We start from the raw sequence: 17,354 nt of genomic DNA on the forward strand, positions 1-17,354 counted from the left end.
GACAGCATAGTCAGAAGCAGAGACATCACCTTGCCGACAAAGGTCCGTCTAATCAAAGCTATGGTTTTCCCAGTAGTAATGTATGGCTGTGAGAGCTGGACTATAAGGAAGGCTGAGCGCCGAAGAATCGATGCTTTCGAACTGTGGTGCTGGAGAAGACCCTTAGGAGTCCCCTGGACTGCAAGGAGGTCAAATCAGTCCATCCTAAAGGAAATCAACCCTGACTGCTCATTGGAAGGACAGATACTGAAGCTGAAGCTCCAATATTTTGGCCACCTAATGCGAAGAGAAAACTCCCTGGAAAAGACCCTGATGCTGGGAAAGACTGAAGGCCAAAGGAGAAGGGGACGGCAGAGGGTGAGATGGCTAGATAGCATCACCGATGCAATGAATATGGACTTGAGCACACTCCGGGAGAGAGCGCAGGACAGGAAGGCCTGGCGTGCTATGGTCCATGGGGTCACGAAGAGTCGGACACGACTGAACGACTGAACAGCAACCCTCCTTCGAACCCGGCTGGGCATCTCGCCTGCGAATGCCCGAAGGGATCGAGGGCGGGGTGTGGGCGCGCTGCCGCCGCGGGGACCCGCCCTCCAGCCCCGCGTTCTCTCCCCGCCCCCTCGCCCTTCACCGGGCCCCGGTCGTCCAGCAACCATTCAGCGTCCAAGCGCGGCGCTGCCTCGAAACTATCCCGCTCTTGTCGCGGCGTTCGAAGCCGCGCGCCGCTCGCTCCCCGCGCCTCCTTCCCGGCCTCTCCCTCGGGCCCACCATCATGCCCCAGATCCTGAAGACGAGCTCGAGACGGCGGGCGAGGGCGCCTCCGCGCCAGCTGTAAGTGCGCCGCCGCCGCCGCCGCCGCCGCCTCTCCTCCTCCGCCAAGCTCTGCGCATCCTGGTCTTCCAGACGCGCCCCTTGCAGCGCTCGCGAGTCGGCGCTCGGAGACGGCGGAGGGTTTCTTTTTCTTGTCTTCGTTTCGTTTCTTTTCACGGTCCCAGAGCCAATCCACTCTGGGAAAATCGGCATTTTATTTATGCTGAAATACTTTGCCAGGAGGATGCATGGGCTGGCCCTGCGTGAAGGGGCCCCTCGCATAAAGGGTACTAGGGTGGCCTTTCCCAGACTAGACTAGTATGCCTTACGCATTACATTTAACAGTCAATATGAAGTCAGGGATTCAACAGGTGAAGCCTTTTTGCATCACTGCGGCAGATACTAAGGCAGTCTGATTTCTGCCTCATCTACTGCTCTTTAGGGCCCAGAAACTCTGCCAGGGTTTGGACTGGTGTTGTTGATTTTTAAATGTAGCAAACGTTATAATCCCCCCCCCCCATCTTTGTCCAGACTAGCTTTCCCCAACTTGGTGCCTTCGAATGTATTGGACTGCAACTCCCATAATTCCCATCCAGCATGGCTCATTCTGCATTTTGCAGTGCATTTTGAGGGCACCAGGTTGGAGAAAGCTGGTCTGGATAAAGTTGGGGGGTTGGGGGGGGTTATAAAGTTTGCTACCTTTAAAAAACAACAACAACAAACCAAAAGCTGGCAGGGTTGCACAGCCATGGTTAAGAACGTCCAAACCATGGGGGTAGCGGCTTCAAACAAGCAACTTACAATGGGGAGTTGCTTCTGCGTGGTTGAGTGTGTAGTGCTGACCTGCATGGCCAGGGGTCTGCCATTTGGGGCGGGCCTTCCTAGCAAAGCCAAAAATGGTAGTCACTGGCCCACCTCCTCTCTGGGCATGCCCAGAGGGAAGGACTAGTGCTCTTCAAGTACTTGAAAGGTTGTCACAGTCACAGACAGGGAGGCCAGGATGTCTTCTCTATGAGTGCAGGAGATGGAATAATGGGCTCAAGTGACAGGAAGCCAGATTCCGGCTGAACATCAGGAAAAAAATCCGGACTGTTAGAGCAATACAACAATGGAACCAATTACCTAGGGTGGGCTCTCCCACACTGGAGGCATTCAAGATGAGGCTGGACAGCCATCTGTCAGAGGTGCTTTGACTTGGATTCCTGGACTGAGCAGGGGGTTGGACTCGATGGTCTTATAGGCCCCTTCCAACCCTACTATTCTATGATGCTATGATTCTAGTGGGGAGTGTACCAAGTTGGACAACTGCTGGAAATCATTCAGACTATCTCCCAGCAGTGGTGCTCAACACCCTCCACTGGCTTTTCTCAAGAGAGCAGCCAGAGAGGAAAGCAACTATTGGGTGCTGCTACTTGAAAGTGCCCTAGGCACCCTCAGGCAGTGGCATTCAACCCTTTCCCACCTACCTTTCCTCTTATGAAACAGCAGGGTTGGGGGGGGGAGGTGTCTCGCTTGTTTGTCCCTGCATAGCCAAGACTTCCCAGGCACCCTAGCTGCACAGCTGCCAAACAACCCTCTGACCTCCTCCCAACTTTGGAGCAGGGGAGGTGACATGGATAACCGCACAACTCTACTAGGATGTTCTCCACCCAGCTTGGGAGCTTCAAAGTTGGGAGGAAGGCTGGATGCTCACCAGAAAGTGGCACTGCACTTGCCTTGGTGAGGAAGCCTGCACGGCTCCTTTAAACATCTGAGTTGGGCCCTAGCTATCAGTTTTCAAGTGCTCAGTGATCGGGTGATGCACATACACACGTGTGAACCAGCACTTTGAAGCAGAGCTGCATACAAGGAGACCCAAATAATGGTTTTTCTGACTTTGGGGGAAGTTTATTATGGCTCAGAAGTTCTGTGACCCCAGAAAACTATGGTGTGGGTTCTAATTTTAATAAACTTAGTCGCACTTCTGGCTCAGGGCTTTCTCACCTCCCACTTCCTACTGCAGCTTCCTGTGTTCCCCGAGCACCACAGAACAGCACTGGATCTGCCCCAAGGGGCTGTAGCAGAAGGGGGGCAAGCAGGGATCCCCCATTCATTAGTGCAGGGCACCTTTGGATCCAAGCCTGCATTATCAGTGCAGAGGTGTCCCAAGATATTTTGACACCCGATGAGAAAACCCCAGATAACAGTCCTGGGTGTACACACTAAAGAACATTAATACATTGAGTAACTGACAACCATTTCCTTCAAAGCTGCTCAGAAACTGCCTTTGTGGTAGGTCCCAGTCTTGCAGAGAATAAATCACCAAGAGCAGCTTTCCCCAACCTGGGGCGCTCATTAAATGCACGATTCAGGCAAGCCATATATGCCAATGTGATGAAGATGTTGCGTTGACTCCCTTTGTCAGAGGCTGCTGATAAGACCAGAAGTTTAGAATAGAAGTGAGCCGGGAGTTCCCAGCAAGCCATTAAGGGTGCAATCCTGGGCATGTTTAGACAGGAAAAGCATCCTACTACTCCCAGCATGCTGGCTGAGGCATGCTGGGAGTTGTAGGACTTCTTCTGTCTAAACATGCATAGGATTGCACCCTAATTTTAAAAAAAATCTCTTTATTTGCAACTGCAACAACAACAACAAACAAAAAAAGCCCAAAAGGGGGTGGGGAATTCATATCCTGAAACATATCAATATACAGTCATCATTAACAGATATCCCCTATATCTCCCTTGATATAGGAAAAATAAAAGAAAAGGAAAAAAAGAAAAACACACAGAGAAGGGAGGGGGGAAGGATTAACATTTTCCTTTCAAACATATTAGTTAATATCAGCAGTCCATGTATCTAAATAAGCATCCATACAACTTTGACGGTTGTAGGAGATACACTCAAACGTAGCAAGAGTAGTAAGATCTTCAGTCCACTGATGGATAGGTGGTGGGTGTCTTTCCTTCCAACCTTGGAGTATAAGTCTCTTTGCAACTGTAAAGGCTCTCAGTATCCATTTTTGCTGTCCATCTATTAATCCCCATATCACAGGGATGTAATTTAAAAGTGCATGTACATCTGCTATTATCACAGATTTTTCAAGAACAACCACCATCATCCCCAGCCAGCATGGCTATGGTGACTGGGTAGGATGGGAGTTGTAGCCCAATACATCTGGAGGGGGGCAGGTTCAGGTAGGGTGACCAAGAACATATAAAACTCAGTCATTTGGGGGGAGGGCAGTATCTGAGCTCTCAGAGAAGCAGGCACCCTTAGAGGATGCTTATCATTATCATAGGCTATTGTGGTGGTGGGCTTTAAGGGGAAGCTCCTGGTTAAGAAGAGATAAAAGCCCAGTAGAGGAGGGATTCAGGCAAGCCATATATGCCAAGGTGATGGAGACACTGAGTTGGCCCTCCTGTGTCAGAGGCCACTGATAAGACTAGAACGCTAAGAATAGACATGAACCGGGAGTTCCCAGCAAGCCATTAATAAGTCCGGAGGAAAAGAGGCGGTGGCTGATGGAGGGAAAGCAAGGCGGGGGAAGGCGAAGGATGAGGAATGCTAAGCACGGCAAGGAGGAATGTTGAGTGGGGACAGATCGGCTTGTGAATTTTAGGGCAAGAGCTTCCTGAACAGCCACTTATCAAGAATGAGACCAGGGTATTTCTGATATCCACTTGGTTGAAATACCAGTGTTGGAGTTGGAGCCCATGCAGCATCATGGCTCAGGGAACAATCCTATGCATGTTTAGACAGAAAAAAGTCCTACAACTCCCAGCTATGCTGTCTGGGGCATGCTGGGAGTTGTAGGCCTTTCCTCTGTCTAAGCATGCATAGGATTGTGCCCTTAAAAATAAATTGGAATTTAAAATAAAAACATTAAAAAACAAACAGGAGGCTGGCCTTTAGAATTTTTTTTTTAATCAGTGTTACTTTTGGCATGTAAATACCCTCCTTCCTACTTATATTTTTCAGACCAGATACCTTCAGAATATTTCACATTGGGTTCCCAGAAAGGAATAATATACTAGAGAAGATCCGAGACCAAGAAGATCTGAGACCAAAGATCCAAGATACACCAAACAAACTGCTGCAGCAGCACACACTGGAGTGGCGCAATAACCCTCAACCACTACATGCAAAATGCATCAATACCAACACCAAGTTTTTAAATGAGCCAATATTTTATATGGACACGGAAGACACGAAAACAACGCAGGTGAGACTTCTTTAACTTTATATATTATAAAGTGAAAGTGGGATTGCGGCCTGTTTGGACGTATCACTAAATCACAGTTTAGTGCTACATGAATGAGCCGGAGCAAGATTCAGGCTCCAGCAGTCCCCCCACCCCTCCCCTCCTTTGGTGTGGCTGAAAGGAGGAACTAATTGTAGTTTCTCGTTACATCCAAACCAGACCAAACTGTGCTTAGTTTAAACTATGGTTTGTTGAAACAGGTCAAGGTCAAATTGGGATTTCTGATCCAGTGTTTCAGTGCTTAAACTAACCACCATTCCCAATTTGGATGTGGTGACAAATTCTGATTAGTTTAAGCGGTGGTGCAGCTAGGGCTGGACTTTGGGGCCAAAGCCGAGGGCCCCACAGCCCAGGAGTATCCCAAATGACCACCCAGAAAGCAGCCAGTGATAAGACTGCATCAGGGCAGGCAGTTTTGTTGTTCTAACATAATCAGGAATATAGAAGCAGTCTTAAAGCGTGGAATGGAGGTTGGAATGGGGCGGTGGGGAACAGACACAAATAAATATTAGTTGTGTGCTTTACAACTGAAGTAATACACATGGGGGTGGGGATAAGACCATTAAGTCCGGGGTATAAGATTTCCTAGCTGCACCACTGCATTTAAGCAAGGAAATGGATGCTTCCAATCTCCTTCTCTGGTGTAGGTTGAAGGGGAAAGGGAAGCACTTGAGCTGGCAGCTCCAGCAAGCTCATGTAGTACTAAACTGTGGTTTGGCATTACATCTCAACTGATCATTATAACAGCTCCTCCACGGGAGACCTCAATAGTAGTAGTATCTCTGTAACCTGGGTGTTGATCGACCCAACAAAGATGATCAGGGGACTGGAAACAAAGCCCTGTGAAGAGAGACTGAAAGACCTGGGCATGTTTAGCCTTGAGAAGAGAAGACTGAGGGGAGATATGATAGCACCCTTCAAGTACTTGAAAGGCTGTCACAGAGAGGAAGGCCAGGATCTCTTCTCGATCATCCCAGAGTGTAGGACACGGAAGAATGGGCTCAAGTTACAGGAAGCCAGATTCCGGCTGAACATCAGGAAAAACTTCCTGACTGTTAGAGCAATACGACAATGGAACCAATTCTCTAGGGAGGTGGTGGGCTCTCCCACACTGGAGGCATTCAGGATGAGGCTGGACACCCATCTGTCAGGGATGCTTGGATTCCTGCATTGAGCAGGGGTTGGACTCAATGGTCTTATAGGCCCCTTCCAACCCTACTATTCTATGATTTCTTCCCGTTGTCTGTAAAGGATCATTGGTGGCCAAGCAGTGAACCCTTGGTGCAGCGTCCTCAACCACCTTATGACAAGCAAACTACACAGAGACGTGATTTCCAGAAGCCAAGCTGTAGATTGTCTCGGCCCATTAAGTACTGCAGTAAGCTGCAACCTTCCCGTGGAATAGGTAAGACTACTAGAAAAAAAATCTCCCCACACACATAGTCTATTTTAACTAAAATTAGACAGTAACAAAGACTGTTCAGTTTTTGCTGCTACAAAATTAATACCTATCAATTTGATTTACATGATGTGGTCAGAACAGAAAATAGCCAATAGGTATCAAGTACTGCTTGACAAAGTGTCCACACCATAGGAAACAATTACGATCTCTTTCCACCTTCCACTCTCTTTAAAAAACTACTAACAGTCTCCAGTTAGACCACCTTCCCCCGATCAAACAAGAAACGGTCACCTTTCTGTTCAGTTCAGGCATCCCTTTTGCTTAGATGAGAGAACGGTAGCTCCCAGTCTGCCTTCTTGACAGCCTGCTTTTGGCTTTCTTTTTCCTATGAACAGACCAGCTGTGATGTTGGCATGCAGATCTTGTTTTATGCTTAGATCTCCGACAGGGCCAAAGTCAAAGGTAGGCATAGTTGGACACCTGCCAAGGGCCCGCACCTCAGCAGGGGCCCACTGACCAGAGCCTCCTGGACTTGCTCCTCCTCTTCACCATTGCAGCCTGCTTGCTTACCTGCCTTTCGTTCTGGCCCAGGCAGCAGAGGTGGTGAGAAGGAGGAGGAGTAGATGTCATCCTGTAGCAATGATGAGAAAATGAGGAGAAAGAGGATGGGGACAAAGAGCAGCTGGTGACAATGGTGGTGAGGAGGCAGAGGGAGGGGGCCAGTTGAGGGTGTCTTGCCCAAGGGCCCCCAAAAACCTGGAGCCTGTGCCGCTCTCCAAGCAGTGTCTTGATGACATTGCCATATTAATTTAAGCCAGGCTGTCTTGGCTTGGGTGATTCAGACTGTAGCCGCATCATTGTGGTGGCCCTCCTTTCAAGGTCCTTTCTCCTCATTCTGACAGCATGTGCCCGTGATCCACATAGGAATTAACAATGAACTCCTATGTATATTTCCTCAGAAGCATGTCTATCTGGGTCTACTGGGGCTAAAGGTGCAATCCTATGCGTGTTTAGACAGAAAAAAGGCCTACGACTTCCAGCATGCTGAGAGTCGTAGGCCTTTTTTCTGTCTAAACATGTGTAGGATTGCGCCCTAAATCTTGAGTAAGTGTGCAGCCTAAGAGCACCAACGTGTGTGACACTGCACGTGCATATTATTTTGCCATGTGCATGTGAAGTCATGCTGGCCTGTAAGCCAGACATTTTGTGTTGAGAAAGCCTAAGGGGGTGAGGGATTATTGCAGAACCCCCTCCATATGCTCAGTTATCGAATTGCATTACTCCTTATTGAGCAATTGTGTACATAAGAGCATAAGAAGAGCCCTGCTGCATCAGACCAAGGGTCCATTTTGTCCAGCATTCTGTTCACACAGTGGCCAACCAGCTGTCAACCAGGAACCCACAAGCAGGATACAAGTGCAACAGCACCCTTGCACCCATGTTCCCCAGCAACTGGCGTATTTAAGCTCACTGCCTCTGGTACTGGCAGTAGCTCATCACCATCAAGGCTAGTAGCCATGGATAGCCTTCTCCTCCAGGAATTTGTCCAACCCCCTTGTAAAGCCATCCAAATTGGTAGCCATCACTGCACCGTGTGGTAGCAAATTCCATAGTTTAACTCTGTGCTGTGTGAAGAAGCCCTTCCTTTTATCTGTCCTGAATCTCCCACCAATCAGCTTCATGGGATGATATCAGGTTCTAGTATTTTGAGAGAGGGAGAAAAATGTCTCCCTATCTGCATTCTCCACACGGTGCATAATTTTGTACACCTCTATCATGTCTCCCCTTACCCTCCTTTTTTTTCCAAGCTAAACAATCCCATGTGTTGCAACCTTCCCTCATAGGGGAGCTGCTCCAGCCCCTTGATCATTTTAGTTGCCCTTTTCTGCACTTCTTCCAGCTCTACAATACCGTTTTTTAGGTGTGGTGGCCAGAACTGTACTGAATACTTAACGCATATATCTCCAAAAATAAAAAGGCTAGAGGCCTGTTTTTTCACAAATGAAAGCTGAACATTCAGAGAGGGGGCTGGGCTATCCCAGGGTGGGGGCAACTCTCAGCCCCCCATGGATAGTCCTGAGGTCATCACTAGCCAGACCTGCTTGGTGTGTGTAGACTGTTAGAAATTGGTATACATATATGCCTACAGATACATGTAATGATTGGTGTAGGGCAGGGGTGGGTAACATGTGGTCCTCCAAATGCTTTAGCCTACAACTCTCATCACCCTAGCCAGCATACCCAGTGGTGAGGGATGATGGGAAGTGTAGGCCAAAACTTGCCTTCTCTTGGCATAGGTATTTTGTAACATTTGGATATTGTCGTGAAAGGCTGATGATACTTAATATTTGAATAGCGCTTTCAAACGTTCAAAGATGTAATTCTTACACAAACATGTGAAGTGAGTCAGTGTGATTATTCCCCATATTTCAGATGGGTGACTAAGCCTGAGAAAGCAGCTCGCCTAAGGCCACCTAATGAATACATGGCAGAGCTAAGATTCAAAATGGAGACTTCCTGTTTCACAGCTCAGCTTCATAGAGCAGAATCCTATGGCTCGTGCTCCCGATAGACAGAGGGCTCCGAGTTCGGAGGGCCTATGCTATGGGCCCATCCTGTGCCCTCCTGTCAAGAGCCAAGCAGGGCGAGAGGGAGAGGGAGGTGATTCCGCCTCCCTTCAAAATGAAAAAAGCAGTGAGGTGGGCCTTTGAGCCCGTCTAGCTAACTTAACTTTTGGAGGGTGGGGAGAAGTCTAGAGAGCCCATAGCATGTCATGTATGGCAGCCTCTCCTCTCCCCTCCCTTCCCACCAAGTTGCCCCCTTTTCTCCCTCTCCAACTTCTCTTGCAAGGTTGCAGTTGCAGCCTTGTAAGAGAAGCTTTCTGCAGCAGCGGGGAGAGGGTGGGGGAGGGGAGATCCACGATCGGATCCTCCTCTGCACTTGTAGCTCTGTCTGTCCCATAGGATTGCTGTCTTAGCCGCCGCTACGCTAAATGTTGAAGGCTTTGTAACAAAAGTTGCATTTCCAAGACGTGGAAAACAACTTCCTCTCTCTTTGCTTGGTATTGGTAAGTCCCAGTTCAGTAGATGGGAAGAACATGAGAGCATCAGTAGCCTCTCCCAACCTCCCGATGTGTTGGACTGCGACTCCCATAATTCCCAGCCAGCATCTGATATTGAGAGGTATCCTGCCTTGGAAATGGAAGTTCCACTTTGCTATCACGGCTAACAGTAACTGTTGATAGACTGCTTTCCCTCCGCAAAGCCATTTTTGTTATTTCCTTCAGTTTCTCCTCCCAGGAGTTGGACTGCAACTCTGCCTTCAGTCAACTTCTCTATAATAATTTGTAGAGAATGACTATTTAACTTTCCTGTGGATGCTGACTGGTGGCTGAACTATCCCAAGCATATGCCCAGAGTGTGACAGTTCCGGTCACACCCCTGTGTTTACAAGGGAGAAAAAGGATCACTTCCATATGTGAGCGTGTGTGCCGTGCTGCCGACACAGAGCCAGCTGTCTGTCTGGATTTGGGCTGAAGCTCCTTGAAGCAAGAGGACAGTTTGTCATGAAGTTGACAGGACTGGCTGAGCGGTCAGAAACCAACCAAAACAAAACCAACCGCTCGCCCACCCACCCGCCCCCAGCACAGCTAGTCTTTTCCAGGGCATTAATACAGATCCACAGGGGCTGAAAAGGACATCCTGGGTCACCAAGCCTAATGCAAATGCATTGTAGCTGGATTTGCCAGTCTGACTCTTAAGCTACTCCTGACAGTTGTTTATCTAGACTCATGTTGACCTACTGACTGAGCCACAAAAGAAATGGTGTCTGTGTGGGCTAGTACTGAATTACACACCCTTTTTCCAGCCTCTAGCCCAACATTTGGTGGTGGGTTGTACAAGGTGGGAAAGCAGGAGCCTAATAGACTCTGAAATGCTCTCCTTTTAGGCTCCTAAAAGTCACGTAATAAGTTATTATAGAAGATATAATCCTGCTCTTTAAAAATACGTTTGTTTGTTTGTTGAAATAGAAATATCAGTGGTCTTGCACTCACTGAACAGAACAAGAGCCTTGGTATATCAGATCAAATCCCTGTCTAGTCCAGCAGTTTCTTGCCCACAGTGGCCAACCAGATGCTCCTGGAAGACTGCAAGCAGGACATGAGTGATTGGTCAGAAGGCTGGGAGGGAGGAGCAGGTTCGGTTGTTAGTGAGCGGTTGGTTTAGAATTGGGCTGGGAACCTTTTTCAGCCCAAGGGCCAAATTACAAAACAGGGAAGACCTCAAGGCCACATTCAGAGGCAGAGTGAGTGAGGCCAAATGTGATGATAATGTTTTATGTTCACTCAGACGTAATCAGGAGAAGACTTCTGCATGTCTGTGTGATTGTTGTGGTGGTGTGTGTGAATTTAGGGACAATATCAGCTGGATGGGAAGGTATAGAGCCACCCACTCTGGAGCATGCCCCTGCCTGCTTACACTAGAGTAATACAAGAATTAGGATCACTTTGACGCTACTCAGTTAAGGTAGCATCTAGTTTAGCCCTAATTTTGAAGCAAGGCTGTTTTCAAATCCCATGTAAAACAGGATCAGTTCGGAGTCGACAGCACCGCCCATAACAGCAGCTTAGGAGTATATGGGATCCGAGCCTGGCAGCCTTCACATTGAACCACTGCAAGGGGAGATTACACAAAACTCGAAAGCCACTGTGGTGTAGCGGTTAAGAGTATTGGGCTGGGACTCGGGAGATCCGGGTTCTAGTCCCCACTCGGCCATGAGGCTCACTGGGTGACTTTGGACCAACCACCGACTCTCAGCCTAATCTACCTCACAGGGTTATTGTGAAGATAAAAATGGAGAGGAGGCCACCTTGGGTTTCTTGGAGGAAAGGCAGAATATAAATCTAACAAATAAATAAATGTGGACTGAGTGGCAACTCTGCAGCCACCATAGTGGGAGCAGGAGATCTTTTTCCCTTTCCCTGCCACCCTCTGCAGTGTGCAGTCCCACTGAAGGCATCCCTCTACCTTCCCTTTGAGAAATCTCCTTCTTCCTAGCACTCAACTGGAGGGGGTCATATCCACAGGGAAGGGCGGACAAAGTCCATGATTCTAGCTGGCACTGGTGGGGAGAAGAACCACATAAGATGCCTTTGTTTCCTTGCAAGAGGGAAAAAAGATGGAATATAAATGTAATAATGAATAAAAGTGAATAAAAAGCTTGGAAGCCAGACATATCACCCTCCCATGGAGGCATCAGTTCAGCTTCTCCGTCTGAGTGGTGTAGCCCGAACACTCCCAAGGTGCGCTTACAAGAGCCTCCGTTACAGGTAAGAAGGGCAGTGCATGGTGAGAAGGAACTGGACAAGAAGGAATCGTGGGGTAGGAAGGCTAAACGGTAGGCTAAGAAGGCTATAAAAAGGAGGGTAAACTTCATCTACATTTTACATTTGTATTCTACCCTTCCTCCAAGGACCCTAGAGCCTCACAACAACCCTTTGGTGTAGTTTAGGCTAAAGGCTCTTCCAGCTGGATGGCTTCTAGCACTATCAGTCAAAAGGCATTGCACAGTTATCCCACCTCTCCCTCCTGAATGGATTTTTTGTGGAAAGGGGGGAAAAAGGTGGAAGAAACAGTGGGAGAACATGGGAGGCTTGCAAGATGAAGGTGATGTCTGGAATTCCTGTAAAACTTTGTGAATGAAGCAGTGCGATGGCATAATAGAAGCCTTGTCTGGAAGCCCCCAGGGTAGAACCTTCTTTATTCTGGAACAGCACAGCAATATGGTAGCTTAGACTTATTATACAGTCAGACTAATACACCCTAACCAGATCATGCACTAATTCTGGGGCTCAGGCTGTTATAATATATTGTTTATTATATTTTAATCCTCACAAGAACCCTTTGAGGTAGGATAAGGTTGAGAGAGAGAGAGAGAGAGAGTCCTGCTCCAGATCATGTTATAATTTCTGTAGCTGAGGCCTGGGGGTTGCATCTGGGCCTTCTTCCACATCAAACCCTGCCGCCCAGCCTTCTGTATCCCGCCGCTGGCTCTCTTCTCTTCAGTGTGGTTTCAGTTGCCAGTCCAGCTAATGATATACACTGTACCTAACTCCCGTTCTGCATTTGGCTGTTCCTATGTCACAGTTCCGCTTGCATCTCCTCGGCCACCGACTAGGCTCCCAAGAATTTTCCAAGAGCAGCTTACATTCAAACATCACTACGATGCCAGAGCGACTCCCTGCATCCCCTATCAAGGGAAGGTAAGGCAATGTGCATCCGGTGCTATCAACATTCAGCAGGAAGCCAGAAGGATGTGTTTACCCCAAGGCCTCCAACACATTGTTCTAGCGCAAGGGAATGTCATCATCCGTGTTAGCATTGCCAGCATTTGGTATTAGCAAGTGGCATGCCTGCTGTCTTACTGGCCCCCGAGGCTTTAGAAAGACGGGCTGTGAAAGATTGGCTTTAGTATGTTGTGACTTCATTGCTTGAACAAAGATCCTACACAGAGTAGGAGGATACGAGAGACACGCAATTGCTACCACTGTGTTGTGAGCAACCATCAACACTGGAGAGCAGGTCTCACCTTCTACATGCATTGTAGCAATAGCCACAGCAGTGGTTTGGAGTGTGTGTGTGTGTGTGTGTGTGTGTGTGTGGTGGGGAGGTAACTAGCAGCCTGCAGGATGGGTGTAGCCCCTGAGTCAATTTTAGATCTGCCCTTGTGTGGCCATTGCAAATTTTAATCAAGGTGTGGTTAAAAAAAGAAGGTTGCCCAGAGTTTCACTTCTAGGGAAAGGAAGAAAATGTTTTCAATCTGTGTGTGTGTGTGTGTGTGTGTGTGAGAGAGAGAGAGAAGGATCCTCAACATTTAATAATTTAGATTTTTAAACAATTAAATGTAAACATACAAACTATCAATACAACATGCTAGCAATCAAAACAGACTAGTGGTAAATAAACATATTTGCAAGTGGGACATGCAATAAAACTGTTGCAGTATAGAGCATGGTCCTCTTTCACACTACTCCATTACACGCCCCAACACCTGGTATCCTGGTCCCGAGTTGTTTAGGGCTTTATACACTAGTAGCAAAACCTTAAACCTGGCCCAGTAGCTAATAGGAAGCCAGTGCAGTTCCCTCAGCAAAGCAGTTGCATACTGAAAAGGGACAGATCCTGACAACAGCCGAGCTGCTGCATTCTGCACTAGCTCCAGCTTCCCAAGCAGCCTTAAGGACAGCCCCACACAGAATGCATTGGAGTAATCCAGTCTTGAGTTTACTAGCACCTGTACCACTGTAGCAAAGTTATCCCTGTCCAGGGATAGCTATTAGAAAGAATGATATACACTCAAATATAGAACAGTCTGTAGAATAGATTGTTGGGCTGGGATTTGAATAGTCAGCACCGGCCGTGCCTTGTCATGGATGGCAGGGGTTGTGCCAGGGTTGTACATCCTTGTAGAAGCCCCATCACATGACATGACAAGCTGCAGTCAGGTGCTGAATATTCAAAATGGCCACTGGCACATGCCATAGTGACTTAAATAAGTGACAGTGGGCTGCTCGATTGCAAAAAGTGTCCCACTCTGTGCCCATCCTTAAACAAGCGAGATGTGTGCTAAGGAACGCCTTGTATCTTCCAAGGAGCCTTGGCAGGGGTAGGGGGCACAGAGTACAACCTCTGTCAGTCTGTGGAAACTGGCCCATCCAGTATCACAGATAAAGTGCCAGTTTTCTCACTTTCTCGATGTCCCCAGGGAGGCTAATTTTTTTCCCATAGGAGTGGGTGACAGCCATTAAAAAGTACTGGGGTGTACCATGTGTTGGGACTATACCTGCTTCCTCCCCCCTGTTAAAACCAAGCCTGCTCCTATCTGCCTGGCTTCATCCTGGGTTCCATTTCTTGGTCACACTAAAATCTGACAGAATGTTGAGAACTGGCTTTTAGACAGCGCGAGAGAGGCAATAAAGGTGACTACTGCCAGATATATATTTAGCACCAACTCTGTGCTAGGAGCTATTTAGAAAATCGAAGTGCTGATGTGCTGAGTGGACTTAATAAGCTACAATAGATGAAAAAGAAATGAACGTGGGGGTGGGGTGTGTGTCAGGCTTGACACTGGGGAAGGGGAAGGGAGAGGGAGAACCAAGAACGAACCAAGAAAGGTGAGGCTACAGCTATTCAAGTTAGCTAAAAGATTCCCACTCAATCTGGTAAACTTTGAATCAGATCTCTGGATAATCTCACCAAAAGTATTCTGTGAGAAGACAGACTCCTGTTTGTCCGTCCGTCCCCCCGCCTCTCCTCTTCCTCCTCCTCCTCTTTACATTAATCCTATTCTTCTCATGTGACCCTAATGGCCAAAGTCATTTGGGAATCAGTCATAAATCTTTGGCCTGCAAAAGCAAACATGTTTAGAATTGTATCCATAGCAACCCATGTAGCAAGAAATGAAATCTGAGGGGAATAGACTTTGCCCAGCAGAAATAAGATGTGAGCCGCACAAGCCATGGGCAGGAGAAACCCCTTGAAAACCAGAACTAGGGAGCAGGGAAGGGCAACATGGAGGTTGCCTTTTTCTTCTAACCTGTTTCCTCTTTCCTCAAGTTTTTGTGCCCTTCTCCACTTTACAAATCCACGAGCTGATAGCTCAGCCATTCTTCTGTTGCTCCCAGCTATCACAACGTAGGCTGTTGGCCAGAGGAGAGGCCAAGAGAGAAAGGAGGATGCTGTGCCAGCACTTGAGCTAATAAATGAACTCAGCTTGCAGCTGCATCTCCTCACCGCTTATGTTCCCCTGGTTAACATCAACCTTGTTTCCCTTTCCAGAAACACGGCAGTTTTGTGTGGACAGAGATAAAACCGGCGAGGGGGACAACAGTTCCTGAGGGAACCAAAGGCCTGCTGTGCACACAGGGGTCTTTGGAACAGCCAAAATCAGAGAAAGGAAACTCGGTGGAAAACTGCATGACCTCAGCCTGCCTTCGGCTGCCGGGTTCCCAGGAGACAGTACCAGACTCCGACACGTACTTATCAAAAACAGACCTCAGTGTGGGAGCCAAGGCAGACCCCAGAGCCCCCGAGAAGGGACAGGATTGTTCGGAGACTCCTCAGACAAACAAAATGGATGCTAGCCACCCTCTTGGGGAGAGGCCTTCCAGCCCACTGCAGAAGGATGCTCTCGATAAACCACAGGACCGGTTACCTCCCGTTCATAAAACTGCTCAATTGCCAGTAGAAATTCAGATGGCCTAGAAGGACTATCCAAGTGAGGGGGAGTTTGGCCTGGTGTGATTTCAGTAATGCCAAACACAAACTGACACCAGCAAATTGTTTGAGGCAGCACACTCTTGCTTTTTTACATAACAACAGCTGCAGCGCTTTGATGGCTTTAGAAAACGAGGCCCATTAGAAAAACAACTTATGAATCTTTAATTCCCCCCCTAGTGCAGTTAAATTTTCACTCATGTGCATATGCAAAATTACCTGGATTGCTTTTTTGCTGGGGAGAGGTATTTAATATCAAGACTAATTAAATACATCAGGAATAAATAATTAGCAATAATGTTCAAGAATTAAAGCAATTCTGTTTTCTACATTTTAACTATTTGCAGTAGTTTGTTAGCTTGTTGTTTCTGTAAGCAATTGTGCTTTTGGATTCTTGTCTGATGTCTATAAAAGTATGCATTCTGTCAAGAACTGCAGATCATTGCAAATTGGTGCAAGAAATACGATCTTTGGATGCACTTTGGTGTCATCCTGTGATGAATAGACGCTATTGTTATTTCTGTAGGAAACGGTGACAGTTAAAGGGGACAATTTGCTACAGTCCATAAGTATGTAAGCTATGTTCCATTGCTCAGCACAGTCAGGAAGGGCACCTTTAGCGCAACCTTCACTTTTGCTGTAACATTTTCCTGGAATGGGTTTTGACCTCAACTCAAGACTGCAGATTAGATTCAAAATATGTATATAGATTTGTCCCCACCACAGTCCTAATGTCATGCCATGTGTTTCAAATGTTTAGTGAAGTTTGTGAAACCTTCCAAGCAATCTTATTAGATAAGCCCTTAAGAATGTAAGAAAAACCCTGCTGGATCAGAACAAAAGGTCCATCTAGTATTCTGTTTCCAACAGTGGACAGCCAAATTCTTTGGAGAAGCTGACAGGAAGGTCTTAAAGGAGCATCTCTCTCCTGCTCATGCCCATCAGGGCCTTTGCGCATAGCACTATGATGCTTAATGCGTACTCTGTATAAATTTGACTCTTTTTTTAAAGCTACACATTAGATGTGTGGACAGTGAACGTGCATGGTGATGGGATGGGATCATGCTGGGTTCCTTCACCACCTCCTCTGTGCATTTGGCATAACCTGTGAAAGAACTTACATGCATATTGCAAACTATATTCATGTAGGCTCTGTCTGCCCATGAAGGAACACTGCCAATCCTGCTCCCCCCTCATACATGTAAGATGTGTACTGTCTTTAAGGCACTGCCCCTTACATCTTGATGCAATGAATTCTTACAGCCCAGGCAGGCATTCACAGTCACTTAGACATAGACAATTTATTTGTATACCACATTCTCCATAATACATTGAGCTCAAAGCAGTTCACAAACAAATATAATCACCATAATTATAATACATTAGGATACATTTAGATTTACAATTGTAAGAACAGACCATGGAACAACGGACTGGTTTAAGATTGGGAAAGGAGTACGGCAGGGTTGTATACTCTCACCCTACCAATTCAACCTGTACACAGAACACATCATGCGACGTGCTGGGCTTGATGAAGCCAAGGCTGGAGTTAAAATCGCTGGAATAAACATTAACAATCTCAGATATGCAGATGATACCACATCGATGGCTGAAAGTGAGGAGG

At 47.3% G+C, this 17,354-nt stretch overlaps 1 protein-coding gene across 1 annotated transcript; it reads left to right on the forward strand.

Annotated features, from left to right (window-relative positions):
* Positions 1-447: 447 nt before the first annotated feature.
* Positions 448-16,207, forward strand: CIMIP6 (ciliary microtubule inner protein 6). The gene is made up of 5 exons (XM_084832852.1): positions 448-831; positions 4,771-5,014; positions 6,305-6,458; positions 12,602-12,717; positions 15,293-16,207. The coding sequence occupies exons 1-5, from the start codon at positions 536-538 to the stop codon at positions 15,716-15,718; spliced, it is 1,236 nt and encodes a 411-aa protein (XP_084688978.1). The 5' UTR covers positions 448-535; the 3' UTR covers positions 15,719-16,207.
* The last annotated feature ends 1,147 nt before the right edge of the window (positions 16,208-17,354 follow it).

Source organism: Heloderma suspectum, chromosome 1 (assembly GCF_057233095.1).
Source record: "Heloderma suspectum isolate Gila_16-S chromosome 1, 16-S_ref, whole genome shotgun sequence".
Lineage (NCBI taxonomy): Eukaryota > Metazoa > Chordata > Lepidosauria > Squamata > Helodermatidae > Heloderma > Heloderma suspectum.

Coding starts and splice junctions, on each gene's coding strand:
- CIMIP6 (XM_084832852.1), top strand. CDS start 536: ATGCCCGAAGGGATCGAGGGCGGGGTGTGGGCGCGCTGCCGCCGCGGG. Junction 6,459..12,601: donor GCAACCTTCCCGTGGAATAG/GTAAGACTACTA, acceptor CCTATGTCACAG/TTCCGCTTGCATCTCCTCGG. Junction 12,718..15,292: donor GCATCCCCTATCAAGGGAAG/GTAAGGCAATGT, acceptor TTCCCTTTCCAG/AAACACGGCAGTTTTGTGTG.